This window comes from Zalophus californianus, chromosome 11, assembly GCF_009762305.2.
Source record: "Zalophus californianus isolate mZalCal1 chromosome 11, mZalCal1.pri.v2, whole genome shotgun sequence".
In the NCBI taxonomy this organism is placed as follows: domain Eukaryota; kingdom Metazoa; phylum Chordata; class Mammalia; order Carnivora; family Otariidae; genus Zalophus; species Zalophus californianus.
In genome coordinates, this window is record NC_045605.1 from 67,692,252 (window position 1) to 67,715,659 (window position 23,408).

Below are 23,408 nucleotides of genomic sequence, written 5' to 3' on the forward strand. Positions count from 1 at the left end.
CATTAAGAAAAAGGTTCATAAGGACAGAGAAGATTTGGAGAATACAATTAACCAGCCACACCAAAACTAGAGCATTCTTTTCTTTTTTTTTTAAGGTTTTATTTATTTATTTGACAGAGAGAGAGACAGCGAGAGAGGGAACACAAGCAGGAGGAGTGGGAGAGGGAGAAGCAGGCTTCCCGCGGAGCAGGGAGCCTGATGCGGGGCTCAATCCCAGGACGCTGGGATCATGACCTGAGCCAAAGGCAGACGCTTAATGACTGAGCCACCCAGGCGCCCCTATTTTCAACTGCATATGGAACACTTACAAAATTTGACTATGTCCATAAAGTGTGTCTTAACAAATTGTTATACAGACCAAATTCTCTGGCCATGATACAAAAAAAAAAAAAAAAATTCTAACAAAGCCTCTCTGTATGTTTGGAAAACACAAATGTAATAACTCAGGAATCACTCATACTGGAAAGAGTATTTTATGTACTCTAATTCTCTGAAGGATGGTTCCATTAATATAGTATAATATATATAGTAACTGTTTGCTAGAACATCCCAGTTTTTCTACCATTCAGAGTAATTGAGTTTATTCTGTTTTGATACTTCAGAAGTTTCTGAATACTATTTCATTGTTTTCTAAAAATAATCTCTCCAAAAGCACTTTGGGATGCTAAATTCAAAAACAAGTGAAAGATTTACAAAATAATCCTGAGGAAATTTTCTAAATAGCATCCTATTTCAAAATCATGCCTATTACTTTATAACAAGTTAAACTAATGATGAACAATTTACAGAACTATAGAAACATGAAAGAAACAATTTCATGGAAGAATAAAATTTCAGCAATAGAAAAACTTCATGTAGCTAGCTGAAATTAGCCTAATAAAGAGCAAAAGAGAAAAACCAGGAGTCTTGAGAAAGAAATTATCTTTAAATACTTAGCAACAATGAGTGTAATTACTATTTAACTGCAGGGATATTTGAGTGGATCTGTTAAATTTGGGGGGTTGAGTATTTTTAAAAATAAAGTAGGGGATAGAAATAGAAGAGGTCCTCAAATCTTTTATTTTAAAATGTCATGAAATTGAAATAAATGATATAAGCTTACAAAATAGAGATAACTATGTTTTATCTTATTTCCATACTCAGAGACTCAAATAAACAATAATAGGACTAATAAGGAGATTTGGTAAGATGATTCTATTTAAGAAGAAAATCTGTAAGGCAGCAGCTTTTCTTTTTACTAGCAATAATCAGCTGGTAACACACGCATGCACACACACACGTTTACTGAAACTTTAATACAAATAAGAAAAAGGTGGCTTATAACCTGACTATATATCTAGAGAGGAATGTTCGAATAAGATATAAGTCTCATAATATATTATGCAAATTTTTAAATGAGTTATATCAATATGTACTGGCATAAAAAGATACTCATATGTCTGAGTGAGACATGTATCATACAGAGTCATGTTTAGAAACTGAAAAGATAATAGAAAAGATCAATGAAACTAAGAGCTGGATTTTTTTAAGAGATAAACAGAATTGACAAAACTTTAGCTAGACTCACAGAGAGAGAACTCAAAATCAGAAAAGAAAGAGGAGACATTATAATTGGTACTACAGAAATACAAAGGATCATAAGAGACTACTATGAATAATTATACACCAACAATTGTACAACCTAGAAGAAATTGATAAATTCCTGGAAATATGCAACCTACCAAGACTAGATCATGAAGAAATAGAAAATCTGACCAAATGATTGTTAGTAAGGAGACTGAATCAGTAACCAAAAAGTCCCCAACAAACAAAAGCCCAGGACCAGATGGCTTCACTGGTGAATTCTATCAAACATTTAAAAAAAAATTAATACCAATTCTTCTCAGACTCTTCCCAAAAATAGAAGAGGTGGGAACACTTCCAGACTCATTTTACAAAACTAGTGTTACTCCAGTGCTAAAACCAGACAAGGACACCATAAGAAAATTGCAGCAATATCCCTAATGAACATAGGTACAAATGTCCTCAACAAAATATTAACAAAGTGAATTCAACAATACATTAAAAGAATCATACACCATGATCAAGTGGGATTTATTCCAAGGATGCAAGAATGGTTTCACATCCACAAATCAATCAGTGTGATATGCCACATTAGTAAAATGAAGGATAAAAATTATATGATCATCTCAATAGATGTAGAAAAAGCATTTGACAAAATTCCACATCCATTCATGATAAAAATTCTCAGCAGAGTGGGTACAGAGAGGACACATCTCTACATAATAAAAGTTCTATATGACAAGCCCACATACCCAATGGTGAGAAGCCGGAAGCTTTTTCTCTAAGATAAGGAACAAGACAAGGATGCCCACCCTCAGAAAGAAATTAAGAAAACAATCCCATGTACAACCATATCAAAAAGAATAAAATACCAAGGAATAAACTTAACCAAGGAGGTGAAAGACCTTTACACTTAAAACCATAAGACATTGCTGAAAGAAATTGAAGATCACAAATGGTAAAATATTCTGTGTTCATGGATTAGAATAATTAATATTGTTAAAATGTCCATACTACCCAAAGCAATCTACAGATTCAGTGCAATCCCTATTGAGATTCCAGTGGCAGTTTTCACAGAATTAGGGGAGTGGGGGAAATTGGCTTCCACTTATGAAATAAGAAATGGGAATAAAAGACACAGCATAAGGAATATAGTAAATGTTGTAATGCAGATGTATCAAGACAAATGGTAGCTACATTTGTAGTGAACATAGCATAGTAAATAAACTTGTTGAATCACTATTTTGTACACCTGAAACTACTGTAACATTTTGTGTCAGTTATATGCAAATGAAAATAAATAGATAAAAATAAAGACACATTGTCCAGAAAAAAAAGAAAATAGAACAAATGATCCTAAAATTTGTATGGAACGACACAAGACCTCGAAAAGCCAAAACAATCCTGACAAAGAATAAGCTGGAGGCACCATGCTCCCTGACTTCAAACTGTATTACAAAGCTCCAGAGTCAAAATAGTATGGTATTGGCATAAAAACAGACACATGTGTTAATGGAACAGAATAGAGAGCCTGGAAATAAAGCCACACATATATGGCCAATTAATTCATGACAAAGGAGCCAAGAATATACAGTTTCTTCAATAAATGGCATTGGGAAAAGTGGACAGCCATATGCAAAAGAATGAAAGTGGACCTCTATCTTACAACATACACAAACACTAACTCAAAATGGGTCTTGAGACTTGAACATAAGACCTGAAACCATAAAACTCCTACAAGAAAACATAGGCATTAATCTCCTTGACATTGGCCTCAGGGATGATTTTTTTTTGATTTGATACAAAAAGCAAAGGTAACACAAACAAAAATAAGTGGGACTACATCAAAATAAAAAGCTTCTGCACAGCAAAGGAAACCATCCATAAAATGAAAAGGTAACCTACCAAATGGGGGGAAATGTTTGCTAGGGGTTAATATCCAAATATATAAAGCACTCATGGAACTGAATAGCAAAAAAAAGGGGGGGTGCAAATACATCTAATTTAAAAATGCACAGAAGATCTGAATAGACGCTTTTCCCAAGAAGACACTCAGATGGCTAACAGACACATGAAAAGGTGCACAACATCAGTAATCGTCAGAGAAAGGCAAACCAAAAGCACAATAAGATACTACCTAACACCAGTCAGAATGGCTAGTGTCAGAATGACAAGAAATAACAAATATTGGCAAGGATGTGGAGAAAAGGGAACCTTCATGCACTGTTGCTAAGAATGTAAATTGGTGCAGCCAGTGTGGAAAACAATATGGGGGTTCTTTAAAAAATTAAAAATGAAAATACCATATGATCCACTGATTCTACTTCTGGTTATTTGTCTAAAGAAGAAAATGAAAATGCTAACTTGAAAGCTATGTGCGTCCCTATGTTCACTGCAGCATTATTTACAACAGCCAAGATATGAAGACAACTTAAGTGTCTATCAACGGATGAATGGATAAAGAAGATATGGCATATGTATATTTATACAGTGGAGTATTATTTGATCGTAAAGAAAGAATAAAATCTTGCCGTTTACAACAATGTAGACGGACTTTGAGGACACTATGCTAAGTGAAATATGATATGATCTTACTTATATGTTGAATCTTTATTTAAAAAAAAAAAAAAGCTCATAGGTACAGAGAAGAGAGTGGTGGTCACCAGAGGTAAGGTGTTGGGGGGTGGGCAGAGTGGGTAAAGGCAGTCAAAAGGCACACCAAAAATGAATTATATCCATATATATTGACATAGATACTCATGATATATGTTTGAATGGAAAAAAAGGTAGCAGAAAAATATATACATGGTAATCTCACTTTCATTAAAGGAGAGAGAATGAGAAAGAGAGAAAACTCTGTGAGTGTGAACATGAAAAGATACATGTAAAACTATTAATAAAGGTTACTTCAGATATTCTATCTACTCAAATCTACGTTATACCAACATCAGTGCCTAAAGTAAAATATCCAATAAAAATTAAAAGCAAAAAAATAAACCCAAAGCATAACTAAAGTAGAAAAAAAAGTAAAGCAGAATTACATTTCCTCCAAAATTAGTAATGCAAAAGAAATAAGCAAACCATAAAAAGTCTCCTCCTGAATAATGCCAGATGCTAAAAATCAGAACGTTTTTAAGAAGAAAGCATTATAATGTTAGTATTGTGACAATTAAAAAATATTGGCAAAAACAGAAAAAATAAGTGTTCTAGTAGGTAATGTCTTAAATCCAATTTTTAAAAAAAAGAACAGAATGGACAACAATGCAAAAAAAAAAGTTAGTGAGCTAGAAAACAGACTCAGAGACCTAAGAAGTCCAATGCCAGCAGAAGGTTATAAATATGAAAAATCACAGGCAATGATACACCACAACAGAGCCGGCTGGAGAGTGGTTCTGACGCTGCTACTCCTCCCCTGACCCCCACCCCAAGCATTCTCCCAAGACACTTATCACTATCCTAAGCTGGTTATCTTTTTCTCTTAGCCAAGAGAAGGTTTCAGAAGTTTCCTTAACCTAGCACTTTGGGCAGCCTCTACCAAACTACCAAAATTGTGATTGCGACATAAGATACAAACAACTTGTCATTTCTTCAGTAGGAGAGGATCCAAGACAAGAATTCACAGCCTAAAAATGGAAAAAGCACACACGGTCTCTTCAAGTTCAAACAATCAAGAGGAACATTTAAATATAGGCTTATTAGATCCCTGACATTTAGAAATAAAGAATGATGGCCGTAAGCAACTAAAGAGAAGAGAAGGAGAACACTCGGGCCTTCACAGATGAGAAGAACTTGAGCTCAGTCTATCCAGGTGCAGAAAAGAATTCTTAAATCCACAGAACCTGCAGAAATTTCTTCAAAGAATTACCCAGTGCATATTTAACCGAATAAGCCACAACTACTGAAAAATAAAAAATAATGTAAGCAATGAGGGGATCATTGACATAAAATTTAATTCTTTTGGAGGGTAGTCCTTAAAAATGAAGGAAAAAGGCATTTTAACCTATTTCAGAGTGTCAAGTCTATCAATCCTGAATGAGTTGTGGAGAGTAGATTAGCTGAATCCAACAGCAGATAACACTTCCCATTCGGAAATCCAAAAGTTGTTCTAACAGATAAAAATTTAGACCAATGAAATGATTAGACTGTGTTTTGCCTGTAAGTATTATGGGGTTATGCCATTGCATGCAAGAACAATTGATTTTAAAACATACCATTTTACAAGTACCACTCAAAAAAAGAAAAATCATTTAAATTACTAGTAACTTACTTTCTTTTTCCTTAGAATTTTTATTTCCTACTTTTGGAAAGTGTTCTTCTAGGCTAATTGAGACATAGAAGTGGCCACACTGTGAAGAGCTAGGACCCAAGGCACCCACGTGGAAACAGTGAGAACTCCTGTCTTCCACCTAGCTGACCACAACTATAGAATGTCATCAATTTGAAGACACTGATTTCAGTGTTGTTAAAATGTGGTGGTGGGGCGGGGGGGAAGTATGCCCTAGAATTCATGAAACAGGACACATCAAATAAGTTACATTCCAGGTGGGTTTAAGAGGAAAAGAGGTCCTTGGAACAGATAAATGTGATTCAGCATGACACATGCGTACACACACAAGACAGAAGTGTGCAAAAGACCCAGGGGAGGCACACAAGGCTTTCTAGTTGGGGCCCAGAGTATGCTTGGAGAAGGCAGAGTTGAAAAGAAGGAAAAATCCAGAATGGTGGAAAAGGGTTCAATTATGACAAGCTGGGTTACATGCCCCACTTCTGTGCTCCTGGGAGCTTATCATTCAAGACACAGTCACAAACTCACAATACTGGTCTCACCAGTACCACCATCAGATGAGGGGAGGGCAGTGTCCCTCACATAGCAGGTGCTCAGTATACACTTGTGGAGTGAGCGAATGTGTGAGTGCAGGAGTACGTGTGAGTTGGGGTTGTCTGTGGCTGGAGATAACAGTGGCTCTCTTTCCCCCTTGTCACCCCAGAGAAGCTTGAGAGTGAGAAGCTGAACGTTGCTGAAGTCACCCAGTCAGAGATTGCTCAGAAGCAAAAGCTGCAGACTGTCCTGGAGAAGATCAATGAAACCCTGAAACTTCCTCCCAGGAGCATCAAGTGGAACGTGGACTGTGAGTTTTACAAAGAAGGATGGGGCTGTCGTCCCCTCCCTAGGGTTTCCCCAAGAGGCCATCCAGGAAGCTGGCAGGCCCACGGTGGGGGGTGCAAACCCATTTATCATTGAGCGAGATGTGCCCGTCCTTAGAGAACTTCTCTGTGCTGCTGGGAAAAGAACAAAGTCCGGTGTGCCCTCCTGTGAAGGGCTGATTGTAGCAAGTTCATGGGAGATGAGGAGGAGGAGACTCCTCCTGATTGAGCTCCTCCTGAGCCCCAGCACAACCTTTTGAGAAAGTCTCCAACTCAGAGAGCCTTCAGGACGTGGGGATCCCTACGTTCAGGCAGCTGAGGAGCAAGGGTACAAGGACTTGGCTCTGTTCTTAAACCCATGCCCTTCCTCTCAGCCCCATATTTTCCAGAAGGAGCAAAGATCTGGCTGAGATTGCAGGCCCTGGAACAGGATTTTCAAATTCAGGTTGCATGGCTAGTGTAGCTCCAGGGTCTGGGAAAGTGTAAACTGTCCATTCTTTTGCTTTGCTGCCTTAAGGGCCCGCCGGTCTACTGTGGACACAATGAGTCCCTACCAGAATCCGCATTAAATCAGCAAATCAGGTGAATCCAGTGGCAGCAACAGATTTCTCTGTTGTTTTCTTCTTTGTGATAGATGAAAAGAAGAATTCAGATTAATAGAATGATCTAGATTGTGTTCTCTGCTGTTAAGTATCACGGGGTTAAGTACTAGACCGTCCCGTATCCAGTTTATACAACTTACAGTGGACACCTTCCCTCCCCACCAAAACCAAAAAACAAAACAAAACACGCCTTTCCAACTTGGGAAAGAAAAGAAAATCTTTACCCCTCAACTTAGAGACCCAGTAGCTGCCAGACACAACCTCTTCAGCGAGTTTCTAGCATCTGATATTGGAGGCGAGACACCAGGTGCCTCCTGCAGCATAATTACATCTTTGCGTGCACAGCACACAGTGCTTGGAACGGGGTATCTGCTGCCTGACAGAAACACCCAAGAGCAGGTGGAGGAGAGGCCAAGCCCTGGCCCTGGACGCTGCCCCAGGGTCTGGGAATGCTAATAGTGTTGGGGGGAGGGGAAGGGAGGGCACCTGATTACGTGTGCCGGAGCTGCATCTACATTTTGGAAATCCACAACAGTCGTGAGAATTAAAGTCTTCTGATGAAGACCGCTTCTTAGTTTCATTTCATCCTATTTCCTACCCCCTGAATATGGACCATCTCCATGTACCCCTCCAAACAAAACAAAACACCTTTTAACTTACCAGGGAATCCAGTTTGGGAAAGACTGAGATAGAAGAATGGGGCTTTTTTTTTTTTTTTTTTTTTTTTAAGATTTATTTGTGGGCACCTGGGTGGCTTAGTCAGTTAAGTATCTGCCTTTGGCTCAGGTCATGATCCTGGGGTCCTGGGATCGAGCCCCACATCAGGCTCCTTGCTCAGTGGGGAGTCCGCTTCTCCCTCTGTCTCTCCCCCCTCACTCATGTTCTCTTTCACTCACTCTAATAAAAAAAAGATTTTTATTTATTTATTTGAGAGAGAGCGCGCGCAAGCGCACGCATGAGTGGGGGGAGAGGCAGAGGGAGAGAATCTCCAGCAGACTCAGTGCTGAGCTCAGAGCCCCACCCGGGCTCTGTCTCACAACCCTGAGATCATGACCTCAGCTGAAACCAAGAATCGGACACTAAAACTGATTGAGCCACCCAGGTGCCCCAGCAGAATGGAACTTTTTAAAGCCACTTCAGGACCATTGTCTTCAGTGGCTTTTAATGATTTGTTTGGTTCGCATTTACCTTCATTTCTTATAGGAAAATGTGAAAATAATCCCCCGTATTATCACTCTCATCTAGCTGTTTCCATTTTTTGCCCACTACTGTCCATATCCATGCTTATTTTTACTTGATGAAGTCACATACACTCTGGTGTTTTACTTTCTCTTAATATTAGATCACACTTCCTATATTCCCAAGTAGTCTTTGTACTTACTTTTGCTTCTGTTTCTGGGGGAGATAATCCCATAGTAAATTTAAACCCTATGTTGACGTTGATCCTATTAGGACATTGGTTCGCCTATGGCTCCTATCAGATAGGGCCAAGTTGAATGTCTTAGGTTGTGTCTCTTTTTGCTTCTCTTAAATTATTCCTGTCAGATAGATTTCCAAAACTGAGATGAATTACTAGGTCAGAGGGATAATTATCTCAGTGGCTAGCTCCCTGTGATGCCTGTTTACAAGCAGCAGTAGCTTCTTCCATAAGGAATGTGGTGGGCCTAACTCCTAGGGAGAAGTTCCGTCCCTCCTGTTCTCCTAACTGGGTGTTTGACATTTTTTCATCTTTCCAGTCAGGATAAAGGTGTCAGGGACAGCTGTGAGTTACCAAGGTTCTTCACCTAGTGCTTTAGGGAAATCTTTTCTTTCTGTTCTATTCACAACAATTTTCATTACTAAAATTTTATAAGGTGAAGATAAAAGAAATTTAAGTATGAAGATCTAACATATTTATGGTGCTTTCTGTATGCTTTGTACTATTCTAAACAGTTTACGTCTTTTGATCCTTATAATCCACACTCATCTAAGGTAAGAATTCTCTTATGCCCGGGCACCTGGGTGGCTCAGTTGGTTGAGCGACTGCCTTCGGCTCAGGTCATGATCCCAGAGTCCCGGGATCAGGTCCCACATCGGGCTCCCTGCTCAGCAGGGAGTCTGCTTCTCTCTCTGACCCTACCCCCTCTGTGCTGTCTCTCTCACTCTCTCTCTCTCAAATAAATAAAAATAAAACTTAAAAAAGAATTCTATTATGCCCATTTTACAGATGGAAAAATAGAGGCCAAGAGAGGTTAAGAAACAATTTATGTAAGCTTCATGAGGTCAGGGATTTTTGTCTCTTCACTAGCAAATCCCCAAAATCTAGAAGAGTGACTGGCAATTACTAAGCACAGTAATATTTGCTAAAGGAGTATTGTCGTCCAAGGTCACACAGGTGGTTAAGTGATGGAGCCAGGAATGAGAGCCAGAGAGTCTGGTCCTGGAGCCTGTGCACTAAGCCTGCACATGGTGTTCCTCTAAGCTGCCCACCCAAAGACGGGAACTGTCACCTGGTGGTGTGCTCCATCAAGTTGTGCGTGTGTATGTAAGAAATAAATGTGTGTATACATACTTATGTAAATATATTTTATTTTTATAAAGATGAAATCAGTCTGTATATGTTTAGAAGATGTATATCTTGACAGATCATTAAGTACTCTGTCACTTTTAACATTATGTAACAGGACATTGTATGGGTATATCATAAGCTATTTAATTAATGATGGATTTTTGAGATTGTTTTCCTTTTTTTTTTTCCCACTCTTATCAATATAGCCTGATGAGTTCTCTCCACTCATAGCCACAATTACTTCTTCAGGCTAAATACCCAGGAATGGTATTTTAGGGCCAAAGTATATGTACATTTCTAAGGTCATAATACATATTGTCAAATTGCCTCCCCCAAAAATGACACCAATTTATATTTCCACTACAACTCCTATTTGGAGGACTATTTCTAACTCAGCAGCTCCTCTGAAATTGTTTTTCAGCTCTCGGTACAGTGGCTAAGTGCCCAGTTTATAGAGTACAGCCTTGGCCCTACTCTAGATCTGCACATTGCCATCTTGACTTGAGCACAAGATCACAGTGGTTCTAGATTCTGTCTAGCATCGGGGTGAAAACCAGGAGACATGCTCAGAGGTGACAATGAGGAGGGTACCCAAATATGCAAAGGTTGTTAGGATTTGTCTTAATGGAAAAAGATGTTGTATCTTTAGCCTAAAGAAATTTTTGAAATAGGAAACTACCATGTTTTCGTTTTTATTTTAATGTTCCTTTCCAAGTCTTGGCCATAAGCACATGTCTGTATGTGTGTGCATATATGTATGTATATGTATACATATATGTATATGTATTGTATCTGTATGTCCATTAAGTGTATATATTTACATTGTTTCTATTGTTTCTGTTTAACATTACATTATTAATATTTATAGTTACATTGTTTCAACAGTGATCTTCAGTGCATGGAAACTATTCCATTATGTGGGTATACCATAATTTATTAAAGCAGTGATTATTAAACCATGCTTGGCCCAACCTAATGATTTGCTAGGAGGAACTCAGACATCACTGAAGAGAGAGGCAGCTGTGGGTGGGCTGCAGTCAGGACTTGGGGACCAGAGCACTTGTACTTTTTTTCTTGTCTGTGTTGCCTAATGGCTTTTAAACAAAGGGTTTCTCTGCATAATAAAAATTTTCTTTTGAAAACCACTGGTCTAAACTAGCCTCTGGTTATTAGACATGGTGTTTTCCAGATTTTTTTAATGATGATAAATCACATAATAATTAACATCTTTGCACATGTAGTGTGTGGGGAGAGAGAAACTGTAATTTACTTCTTTTGAAAAAACTGCCAGGAGGACAGAACCCTCATCAGAAGAGACTGGCATCTGTATGGTGCATATAAAATAGCTCTGTGTTGCTTAGTGAGACAGTCAAGATGAAGTTCAGGTCACCAGTGTGTACGAACCACCTTTTCGACCACACCTTCTCTAGCATCACGTTTTGTCATTAAAAGGGAGAGAGTTAGCCAATGTCCTTACAGCCCTCGGTGCCCGGACCTATGGTGTGGCAGTTCTGATCAGATGGGCAAACCCAATGATGCCTCTGCCCAGCAGTGAGCACACCTTGGCAGTAGGTCACTCCCATGCGAGGAGCCTTTTTTGAGGCTGTCGCTGTGGGTGAAACTTTGGATGATGTCCAAAAGCCCAGAACTAAAAAGTGTCTTCTGGAAGGCTGAGTTAGGAGCAGATCATCTGCTGTATGTTGGTGTGGAGCTGTTGCTCAGTGGAAAACCTTCTTCGAAATAGCAGTGATAACAAGTAACTCTAATGAGTTCCCAAGGAATGTCTGAGTCATTTCCTTTTCTTGGTGATTTCTTAAAGCTTCTGCTGAAGCAGATTCATCAATCCCAGGGCAGACAGAGCGACACCCTAATAATGGGCCCAGTTTGTGCTAAGTACACAAAATGAGCATGTTTTGTTCTTTCCTTAAGTGCCCCTCTGTAAAGAGGAGCCCATGAGGCTGATAGGACCGTGAAGGCAGGTAAAGTATCTGGTGAATTTTTCCTTTTAGGAGAAAGAAAGAGCAGAGTGTTGACATGACTTAATTGCCTAGGTGCCAGGTATTTTCTCCTAAGTTATAATAAAAAATATATATATATCAACCATTCCTAGGTACCTGCTATGTGCTGGAAGCTTTGCTTTCATTATCTCTAGAAATTCTTACAGCTTGTATTTCTGCACAGGTAGTGTTATCCCCATTTATGAAGATGAGCACATTGAGGCTCAGAGGCCTTCAGTGGCCTCCCCAAGGTCATGTAGGCAGGAAACCAATACAGAGCTTACCAGCTGAGAACTAAAGCTCCAGTCTGCCTGACCCCACCCGATGTGTACCCAATATGTCACAGCATTTTTCTCCTCTCAGCTGCTGCAAAAACTACAACTCAGTGGTTGCTCACCCTTCTCTAGTACGAGTGGTTTAACATCTAGCATGCTGCTCGGTAGCTGTAGAAGCTAGTTGGGTCATAAACATCCTCTCCCAGCTATTTCCCAAGGGGCACTGCCTACGCTGACCATACACAGTACTCAAAAGAGCAACAAAGCCCTTTAGATATGTCATGACTTCCTCAAGGGACTGTAAGCCCTGAACAAAGGAAAGGATCCAGGGTTCCTGACTCAATGTTCATTTATTGAGGACGTGCTTTGGGTAGAGCCTTGGGACACAAGGAGTGGTGATAACCCAGAGTTCACAGTCAAGTGGGAAGGGAAAAAGGATGCAGAGCAGACATGCTCACGATTATTAGAATAAAATGAACAAAAACATGGGGGTGGCAGAGGGCTGATCTGATCTCAGAATTCAGCGTTGTCAGGGGCCCTACTGGAAACTTGGATTAGAGTGGAGAGGCACTATATTGGAAATCCAACAATAACATGATCCAAGAAGCAGCTCCATGGGACTTGGCCAAGAATGAGGGGGCCTAACAGGGAGGCCTGTGAGATCCTTAGTGGGGGGATGTGGGGGTGTGGGGGATAGAAGGTATATTGGGTGTGGTACTGCTACATTTTGAATATCTGCTTATATTTGCCTAGGATCTGGAAGAAGAGTCTCTAATTTTTAAATCATCTTTTATTTCAGCTGTTCATGCCAAGAGCCTGGTAGCCATCTTGCATCTGCTGGTTGCTCTGTCCCAGTATTTCCGGGCACCAATCCGACTCCCAGATCATGTCTCCATCCAAGTGGTTGTGGTCCAGGTAAGACAGCACGACAAACATCTGCGCCCTTAAAGAGGGATAGAGGCTGAGTTCGTAAGGGAGCTAAGGCAGCCTGGGGAGCGTATTACAAGGATAGTGCAATGAATGCTGAGTATCCTTGATATGCTCTGTGTTGGAAGGCAGGTGAGTGCACTGCCTGATGCATGTGGGCAGCAATCAGTTATTGTGCAAAGGATACTTGAGTATGGGCTAGCCTTGTGTGGGGCATATGCCTGGGGTTTACATGTTGTTGTCAGGAGAGTGTCTGTGTACTGTATATTCGAGGGTGTGAGGTGTATATGTCTGTGAAGTGTGTGCAGTAGGGTCGGGGAAAAGGTGTATCCCTGTGTGTAAACCCTGCAAGCCACGGAGAATCATTTTTTGGTTAAACAAATGCACAGATACTGGGAAGAGACAGACACCTGTGCGTGTGAAGGGCTGTGTGCACAGGTGCATGTGTGTTTGAGAGAGAGCCCCTGACTGGCCATGCCTGTATTCAGGGCAGTGCTGCTTTTCACCTGCCCACAGAAGCATGGCTGGGATCTCAGGTCATCTTTTCCAGATTGTTGGATGGAATTTCCATTCACATATGGCTGTATAATTTCCACAATGAGGGTGTGCTCTTTCCCTGTGACTCTCTCACTCTGCTCCTAACCCCATTACATACTCAAATTCAATTTCATTTTCCAACTTTGTGCCCATTTAGGAAAGGTCAGCATTCTGTTTGCTTATTTCTGTTCTTTTCAAGTAAACATGCTGCAAGGGAGAACTCTCCTAATAAGTAGCTCTCTGGTTAGCCAGGGCTCTGGAGAAGAGAACAACATCGCAGCTCTACCATCCCTTGGTGAGGAAGAGTCCTGAGGGCTGGTAGGCTTTGCCTGACCCCGCCAGGCCAAGTCTCCAGGACAAAAGCTGAGCTTTCAGGGATCAGATGTTAGTGAAGGGGAGGAGGTTGTGAGGGTGCTCTTCGATCAGCTGCTCGGCCATGCCCTGGTAATAAAGGATTTCTTCCATACCTTCTGAGGACTTAACTTGCTAAACATCAAGGGGATAGAATAGGAATGGTCATCTTGGCCCTGCCTGCCAGGAGATAAGACTACACCTAAGGAGCCGAGAGAGGGTGAAGGGAGGGTCAGAGTAGGTGAGATCCGGTGTGGTTCAGAGGCTAAGTGCAGCTAAAAGGAATGAACTGGTCTCCTGTATTGAGCACGCAACTGTGGCAAGCATTTTATGTCTGTCGTGGATATGTGACCAGCCCAGAGCATCCTGGTAACAGCTTCTCACCAGTGAATCCAAACCATCCCTACTGTGTTGTTTTCACCAGTCAATAACGTATAAGTTCATTTCATTATATTTTTTAAGACTCTGATTCAAGATTAGGGGGTAGAATCCTCTGGAAACAGTGGTCACTGCAAGCCCATGTTTCATGCCTTATTTTGAGCTCAGTTACAGGTCGTCATAAAGCTGTTGTCGGTTTCATTTCTCTGTGGACCATTTTGTTAGCATGAGGGTAAAAGAGGACAAAGTAACACAGAATGGCACCTGGGCATGTCAGGTTTTATGGGGCATTTTGCTTTGTCAACTTAAACAGGAACAGAAGCAGGACTCAGAATTAGTCAGAAGACACTGACTAAACCAGAGAGAGTTCTCGAGGCAACAAATAATAGATCAAGGTGAATCTGGATGCTGCATGAGGGGTTATTTAACCCAGATTTCCTTTCTATACAAAAGCAACGAATTCTGCAAGAAGTTGAAGATGAGTTTTTATGTCTGTGAAGAGCCTCACAAGACAAGGACACAAATTCCATTAGCCCCATGTGAAAATTATACACATGTTGAAGCTGAACTGGGAAAAAGTCTTGATTTATCCTTACTGGATCCCTTTTACATGATATCCTTATTTTTCTTTTTTACTTCCTTTTTTACTTTGATAATCTGTTCTTCCTAATCTAGTGCAAATATACTCTTGGCCTTTATCCAGCTCTACCTTTCCTTCCATAAAAGCATTTTGCAAGGACTCTCGTTTCTGTGGCTACTGGGAATAGAAGAGAAGGTTCTGGAAGTTTGGGCAGGAGGGCAAGAAGGCAGGTTTCAGCTAAGGCTTGGAGGCTCCGTCTGGACACTCTTCTCTGCCTATGTAGATGAACTTGCCCTGCCGACCGCTTGCCATCCCCAAACTACTGTCATTTAGGTGTCTGGGAATGGACTGTAGAGACCTGATGAAATGGATCTCCCTCCCCACACCTATCAGAAGGTCTTCCTGAGCCCCAGCACTCCTTCACTGGCTCCCATCCCCACACAATGAGATTTAAACTCCAGACCGGCATGCAGTTGACTCTCCACCGACCAAGGGCAGCCACCAGCCCTCCAAACAGCCTCCCAGACACATCTGTGCTCTCCTGACCTGCCTTTTCGCTGGAGCCATCCCTTCTGTTGGAATATCCTCTCTGTGTCCAGCCAAATCCTCTGTGTCCTGCCAAGTTCCAGCTCAAGGACACCCTCCCCTTGGAAGGGGTCCCCGACCATCCCCACAAAAGTGCCTGCTTCTGTCCCACATGCAGCACGTCCTGTCTGCCTGGGATGACCGCATAATTGATGACACATGGCACTTCTGAGAGTCAAAGGGGAATCCTGCTGTAGTAATCGAGCGGTGCCATCAGACATAAACCCGGACTGCTTCTTGGAAATCTTTCTCACCTACAGAAGTTAGGTCAGACGTTCCACAGTGTTTGCTCTCAGTCCAGCATAGGTTCTTGTACAGAGAAGACACTGACTCATGAAATAAAGAAAGAAGATAAATTGATGGGAGGAGGTGGACAGATGATGGATGGACAGACCGACGGATGAACGGATGAGTGGGGGTTAGGCATGAGGGCCTCCAGAGTGCTTAGTGCTCTTTTGTCAGAGAATAAGCCAGTTACCTCAGGAGCATACAGCTCACAGAAAAGCTCCCCTGTTTATCCCTTAAAAACAAAAACAAAACCGAAAACTCTCCCTCTGTTTAAATTCTCCCAGTTGGCCTCTGTCCTCTCCCCCAGCCCCACCGCTAAATGTGTTTCTTCCCTACCCTCTGTGGCCCCAGCTGGAGGGCAGACACACCCTGGCCTTCATTTCCATTCGGTTTACTGTGGATTACTCCAGGAGGCAGTTTGCTTCCAGCAAAAATGTCTTCCAATAAAGAAAGAAAAGATTTCACCGTCCAAGAAACAGCCAACTTGCTTGGAATAAACACTAATTGCCCTTAAGCATGAATGGTATGGTCCGGTCCCAGGAAATCAGGGGCCTCGTTTTGCTTCTGGCGCGATCTCCTCTCTGGGTTTCATTTCTTAAACACCAGTGACTTTCTCAATATCAGGAATGCTAATCAGTTTTTTGTATTTTTCTAAAGCATATTTTTCTCTCCTCCTCCCCGCCTGCCTCCCCACCCCCGTTTCAGAAACGAGAAGGAATCCTCCAGTCTCGGCAAATCCAAGAGGAAATAACTGGTAACACAGAGTATGTCAACACCATTGTTGCCAGCGATTCTCTAATGGAACACAGATGTTTCTCCGAAATTCATCCATTTGCTGATATTTAGTTTTCATTTATTGGGATTGCAAGAGGGATTAGACTTCAGCCAATGATTATAGTTTAGCCTTTTCCATGCATTCAAAACATGCCTCTCAATGCTTAAGATACAAACTTGGGTGGGGACGTGGGGAGAGAGAATTAGCCGTGATTGAAAAATTCTAATTTTGTGGCACTCCAGGAAAAAAGTATGCCCCAAAAAGCCAACCAGCATGAAATCGTCATGCCATAAACATGGGGTTGAATTTAAAGTGTGAACCTTCAAAAGGACGTTTTTCTTCCTTTTCTGAATCTGATGTATTTGGTCACGTGCCATGACCCAGAAAGCCCTTTTCTACCTCAGAGTGGTGGGTTGGTGTTTGGTGTTTTTTTCATTTCCGTTAAGCAGTTGGAATCTCAGAATATGTAAGAGGTTTGCCATGGGGAAACGAAGTTTGTTCTGAGGTAGAAAAAGCAGAACGCTGGGGACAAGTGTCTTGAGATCATCGGGCAGGCCTGAGCCCCGGCCACAGGCAAAGGACATTTTCAGCATCCCCTGCTGCCCCAACTTTCCTCTATGTTCCCTTGAACAAGAGCGAAGCGGAAAGAGCAGGGACCTCTAAGCCAGCCTGACTTGAGTTCAAATCCAGGCTCTGCCACTTGCTCAGACCCTGGTTTCTGTATCTCTGAGGTGGGGAGCGTTTGCCTAACCAGAGTGGTGGTGAGGATTCACAGCTGATCCATGCCTTCCAAGCCTTGCCCAATCTCTAGGCAGCTTGCTTCCCCAGTGGTGGCTGAGGGAGGTCCCCGGTGTTGCCTGTCTGAACCACAATGTGCCTGTGGCTTCAACAGGACCAGGGTAGGGCAGAGATGGGCAGTGGCCCTTCCCAAGATGCCCAGTTTATGGCCCGCAGAGAGCCTGTCCGGCAGCCTCCATGGTCACTCTGGGGGCTAGTCTTGGAAATCAAGAGGGCACCTGATCCACAAGGCACACTACTTCCCTGGCCTGGGTCTGTGACATGTCCTTCATGTCCCCTGGCTCAGCCCTGCCCCACACCCCCGCCCTTTGCTGGGCTTGTCCATGCCTGCTGTTTCACATTCTGGAGAAGAGAAAAAACATACCTGAGAGGAACGTGGCCTGTGAGAAACTCCTGAACCAGGGGACATGAAGTTTAGGTTTGCAGAGTAATCAGTCAGCTGCCTGTCATGCTTCCTGTGGTCTCCCTCCGCCATCTTGCCACACAGACAATGAAGGTGGAGGTCAACTCCTAACAATGGCAACACATAACAGTTTATGAAGCACTTTTATATCTATTGGTACTCCTAATAAATACACAAAGCAATGCCTACACCTCCTAAGACCCCCAACCCAAAGGTGGAGAAGCAGCTGTCCTTGGGCTCTCCAACAGTTAACTCCACGTTCATTATTCTTTCCAGGACACTACCCCCAAGTTATCATTTAGTACGTGATAGATGCACAGTTGCAATAAACCAATATGATAAGAACCAAAAACATATAGGGAAAAAATGTATTGATCACTTACTATATACTAGGAATTACACTAAAATCTTTCTACATATTAAATCATGTAATGCTCACAACATCCTCGGGAGATATTTACCATTATCATCCTTGTCTTAGAGATAAGAGACCTGGAGCCCAGAGAGATCCTGTAGCTTGCCCAAGATCACACAGCAAGCAAGTGGCTCTGTGGGATTTAAACCTAAGTAGTCTGTTCTAATGCTTGTGCTGTTAGTACTTTGCTGCTTCACTGGTATGAGTACGGTTCCAATTCCTGCCCTATTTGAGAAACCGATTTTGAGTCAAAGGCAGGTGCAGTTTGGCGGGAATCACAGACTAAACAGGAGAAAGACAAAGCCGATGGCCCTAAGCAGATGCCCACAGCAGCCCAGGCAGTGCAACGGTTGGGAATGTTGCAGCCCCAAGTCCGATATTCCTTCTCAACTGTAAGCAACAGTGGGATTTTACGTAGAGCAAGAAATAGTCCTGTAAGTATCATTTATACCAGGCTTTGTGCGAACACCGGCATATCTGCAGAGCAGAGGGAAAAAACAGGTGGTCATGGGGGAAAGGTGACAGACAACTGGAGATTTAGTGCAGAATAAAATGCCAAGGAAAGAAGCTTTGTGGGCTCTTCAGTGAAGGGCAGAGAGAGAAGACTCATACTGTTTTCTTTCTTCTTTTCCTGCAGGGCTCTCTCCGGAAGGCATGGTGAGTTGCATAAGATTATCCTCTGGTGCTGGTGGCTGCCACAGGGGTCTAGTTAATTCTGCAGCAGCTGGGAAGAACAGGCACTCGGCCTGCTTCCTGCATGTGTGTCTGCACCAGCCTGGTGACAGGGCGGCTTAGTAGGGAGGGTTGGCTTACTGGTGGGAAGAGGAAAACGAGCCGCAGTGGCACAGTCCTCTCGTCAGTCACCAGACCACTGGCGTTGCCGGGCTCAGGATGGGCCCTGGACAACGGCAGGACAGTCGTGCTCTAAGTGTGTGGTGGAAGTAAAGAGGTGGACGTACACACTCGGGACAGTCCGCTCTCCCCCTCAGTCCTCATCACACGTCCTACTGCTCCAGTTTCCCAGAACTTTGCGTTTGTTTATACAGTCTGTGAACGTTCGAGACCTCAGTCACCCCTCTGGCAGGCCTAGATTTACCCATCGGCGCGAGAGCAGGAGAAGGCAGTCCCCAGGACCACCAAGCTTCCCAGGCCCACGTCCCTCCTGGACATTCTTCCATTCCCTGCCTCCAATCCTATCCATTAATTCACCTGAGTTTGAAGAGCCTGGTGGCTACAGCAGGGAAAACGGAGCAGGGGGCACAGCTTTGCTACTTTCAACGATCCCATATGTACTATGGATAATGTTTGAAATATGCTAATAAACTCAGATCAGCAGACGCTTCAAAGTTTACAGAACACATGCACACACATTCTTGTCTTTCATCCTCATAACACTCCTGGGGGAGGTTTTGTTTTCAGATGGCATTTGACAGAAGAAGAAACTGAGGCGCAAGGGTTGAAGTGACTAGATCACTCAAGAGCAAGAGCATACATTCTATCCCAGAGCTCCCAGGCTCCCAATCCCATCATCCGTGCACTCTACCATGAGGTTTGCCATGGCTATCCTGGTTTTGAAAATTAGGGGGTGAGGTGATTTGACATTTGGAAAACATTCTGCCTCCAAAAAGCTTCAGAAACACTTTAGACCCGCGACTAAACCATGATGTAATGGATATAAATAGTGAAGAGAAAGGACCAGTCGCCAAGTCAAACTGTCCGACAGAGCCCCCCAACCCCAGCCCAGAAGAGGGTTAATGTAGAAAGTGGACAGAGAGAGAGAGAGAGAGAGAGAGAGAGAGAGAGAGAGAGAAACAGAGAAAGCCCCTAAGCTAAGAATCAATCCAGAATCTCTGCCCCAAGCCCCACTTCCAGAGTTCCAGCATTGTTTCATGTACTGAAGAATTCCCACCTGTAGCTGATGGTATGGCCACCTTGGCTGGGCCCCGGGTTGGGGGCGGGGGGGGGGGGCTTCCCCACCAGGAGGCTCGTCTTTGCTCCACTTTACCTTTTCCTGTTTCTCCAGAACGTGATGCCTTTGACACCTTGTTCGACCACGCTCCAGACAAACTCAATGTAGTGAAAAAGGTGAGCAAGGGGTGCCTGGGAGGGAGGGGAGCGAGATGCAGCCAAACATTAAGAACCCACGCCGGTAGCTTGCGCGCTTCCTGAAACTGGTGTCCTCACCAGCTCTCTGCTGGTGGTCATGGGGCAAAGGTGGGGCTTTCCCACCCTGAGTAAGTGATGTACACTTTACATTCTCGCTCCCACTGGATACCTTATCCACCCCCTCCTCCTATCAGGAGGACAGTGTCTCCTGGGGGTTCTGAGACTATGAGCACCCTGCCTTCCCATCCACACTGAACCCTTGGCCAACCAGGCCTCCTCCCTCAAACCTCCCTCCTCCCCAGGCCACAGGTACCTGCCCCTGGGAAGGTCTGGAAGGAGGGACCCAGGGAGGTCATTTCTTCTCTGACCACCACCCCCAAGCCTGGACTAGGACATTGCACCTATCATTCTGCCCTCTCGGGACTTCCAGCCCCTTTCATAGCCTGAACCTGGCTATTCGAGTCACATAGTACATGGGATCACAAACCCTGGGGGCTCTCCTTTCCTGGGAACTCAAGGAGCTTTGCAGAAGAGCCTCATAGGCTGCTCCTTCTCAGCTCAGCAGTGACCCCTGCTAGCACCCTCAGCTGGGCCTCATCCTGTGTTATCACACTGGCCCTTGTCCCCACAGTAGAGTCACAGAGGTGGCCTTCAGGGTCTGACACTGGCAGGAGTCTCCATCTTCATGCCTGGCGTGTGGTTCTCTTTTAGACACTCATCACTTTTGTGAACAAGCACCTGAATAAACTGAACCTGGAGGTCACAGAACTGGAAACCCAGGTGGGTGACAGCCCTGAGTGCAGCCACTGTTCCAAGTACCGCACCCCCACACAGCTGGGATGGCTTTCCATACCGATCCATACTGATCCTGAAGCTCTCCCAGGAGGGAGGGGCATTCTGTTCTTCCCAGAGGGGTGAACTGCCTGGAATGCTGATTTTTTTTCTAATTTTTTATTTTGAAAAGTTGCAAGAATATTCTCACGAGTATCCATATACTCTTCACCTACATACACCAATTATTAGCATCTGACCACATTCAGGGTCTATTTCTCCCCTCCACCCCTAAATACCTCAGCAAACATCTCTAAGAACAAGTATGCTCTTAAATAATCACATTACAATTACCAGATTCAAGCAACTGTAACATCAAGATGTTAATCTATTTAAGTCAAACCACATAAAATCATGGATATTTGACTATTTTTTTTTTTAAGATATTTTTTATTTATTTATTTGACAGAGAGGCAGAGGGCGCAGGTAGGCAGAGGGGCAGGCAGAGGGAAAGGGAGAAGCAGGCTTTCTGCTGAGCAGGGAGCCCGAAGTGGGGCTCGATCCCAGGACCCTGGGATCATGACCTGAGCCAAAGGCAGTCGCTTAACCGACTGAGCCACCCAGGCGCCCCTATTTGACTACTTTTGACAACATCATCTAAGTCAAAGAAACACAGGTGTCGTAATATTCTCAGGCTGCTTCTAATGGTCCTGTCCCTTTAGTCTCTTTTTAATATGGAGCAAATCCTCAGCCATTTTTTTTCACGTGACATTGACATTTTTGAAGAGTGCAGGTCATTAGGTTCCTAGGATGTCTCTCAATTATTTCCGCTCATGATTAGATTCAAGTTATGCATTTTCAATGATGGTTCCAACCCCAGTAACACTGTGCTCTTCTCAGGCACTTTGTCCATTAGGCCCATTACTGGTGACAGTAACTTTGGTCACTTGGTTAGTCTCCACCAGATTCCTCTACTGTAAAGCTTCCCCCACCCTTATAACTAATCATTATCAGGAGATACTTTAAGACTGTATAATGCACCCTGTTTCCCAACCCCCTTTCATCCGCGATGAACTTCGTAAGTGTGGTTTTCTTTTGAGGATGTGGGCATCTCCTGTTATGTTTAAGCAATTCCCAGGTCTGTGACTGAGCTCTCCCTGACTGTTCAGTGTCTGCACTCTGTACTCTATAAAGTGAGCTTTATCTACTCATTTGGGAGACAGGGAACCCTTTGGAAAAGTGAGGTGCCCTCGAGAGAGCTAGCATGAGTTCTGGGATTCCCACTTCAGTTTTCATGGGTAAGGAGTGGTGGGAGAGGGAGCCTCTGCCAGGCATGATTGGGGTTGGTCTGCAGGTTCAACTACCAAGTCATCAGAACCAGCGGTCAGGGATGGGAATGGTCCGGGTCAGTGGCACTCAGAGTTCTGAGTAACCCTGACCCTAACCCAGGGTCCTCCCCTGAGTAGACAGATTGGATTCTTTTATTCCCAGTCCCTTCCAGCCACCACCAAAAAGAGGCCCAGTTGACTCCTTCCGTGGGAGGGCCTTGATTCTGACACAGATGCTGGGGTCTGCTCTCCTTGACTCCTGGAATGAGTCAGGCTTGGGCTCTCCCCACTGGAATTGAAGTCCAGCTGGATGGATGAAGGGAGGAAGCTGCTCCTAAGTCAAGTTCAAGGCCAGGCAGTACACCCATCATGAAGGCTGAGTCACAGGCCCACCAGCCGGGTCACCCAGCAGAGTTCAGACAGTGGGTCCAGCCCACGTTCTAGGCAATTCTGTCTTGTTTTAAGTTCCTTGAGTTGATTCCAAGAACTTTGACTTCTTAAGAACTCTTTAGCAACTGGGATTTATGCCCACAAAGATTTGGGGGCCCCACCTCCTTTAAAACGTTCTCGAATTTCAAGTATGCATCTGACCTCTAGATCTTTGTTCAGGCCATCCTCCACCTCTGGAAATACCAACTCATCCCAAATGTCTCCCAGCCCACAGGCCCCCACTGTCTCCACAAAGCCCACCCCAATTGCCCAGCATACACTCTCCTTGCCCCCGCCCCCGGTCAGAAGACCTGCACCTCCCACTCAGCCCAGGAATCTACTGTCCCTCAGACCAGGTTCCCAACTGCCCTTGATGGAAGGGACCAGGCTCTAAGCCTCTTGCTGTGGCCTTCAGCACACAGTTATGCTTTGTCAACAAGAGCCAGGGAGTTGTATCCTGATTGCTTTGCTGTCTTCCCAGATAGTAATAGCAATAGTTAAGATTTAGTAAGTGTTGCCTAAATGCCAGATGGTGTTCTAGGCACTCTGCACATATTAATTGGTCTATCATCCCGATAACCCTATAGAGTAGTTACTATACTATCAT

General features: G+C 43.5%; 1 protein-coding gene across 1 annotated transcript in view; it reads left to right on the forward strand.

Moving 5' to 3' along the window:
* PARVA (parvin alpha) overlaps positions 1-23,408 on the forward strand; it is a 167,468-nt gene that overhangs the window by 131,201 nt on the left and 12,859 nt on the right. The window contains exons 5-10 of the mRNA XM_027579312.2: positions 6,552-6,692; positions 12,930-13,045; positions 16,482-16,540; positions 18,805-18,824; positions 20,191-20,252; positions 20,985-21,053. Coding sequence (XP_027435113.1) covers positions 6,552-6,692; positions 12,930-13,045; positions 16,482-16,540; positions 18,805-18,824; positions 20,191-20,252; positions 20,985-21,053 — 467 coding nt within the window. The remainder of the gene's footprint in view (positions 1-6,551; positions 6,693-12,929; positions 13,046-16,481; positions 16,541-18,804; positions 18,825-20,190; positions 20,253-20,984; positions 21,054-23,408) is intronic.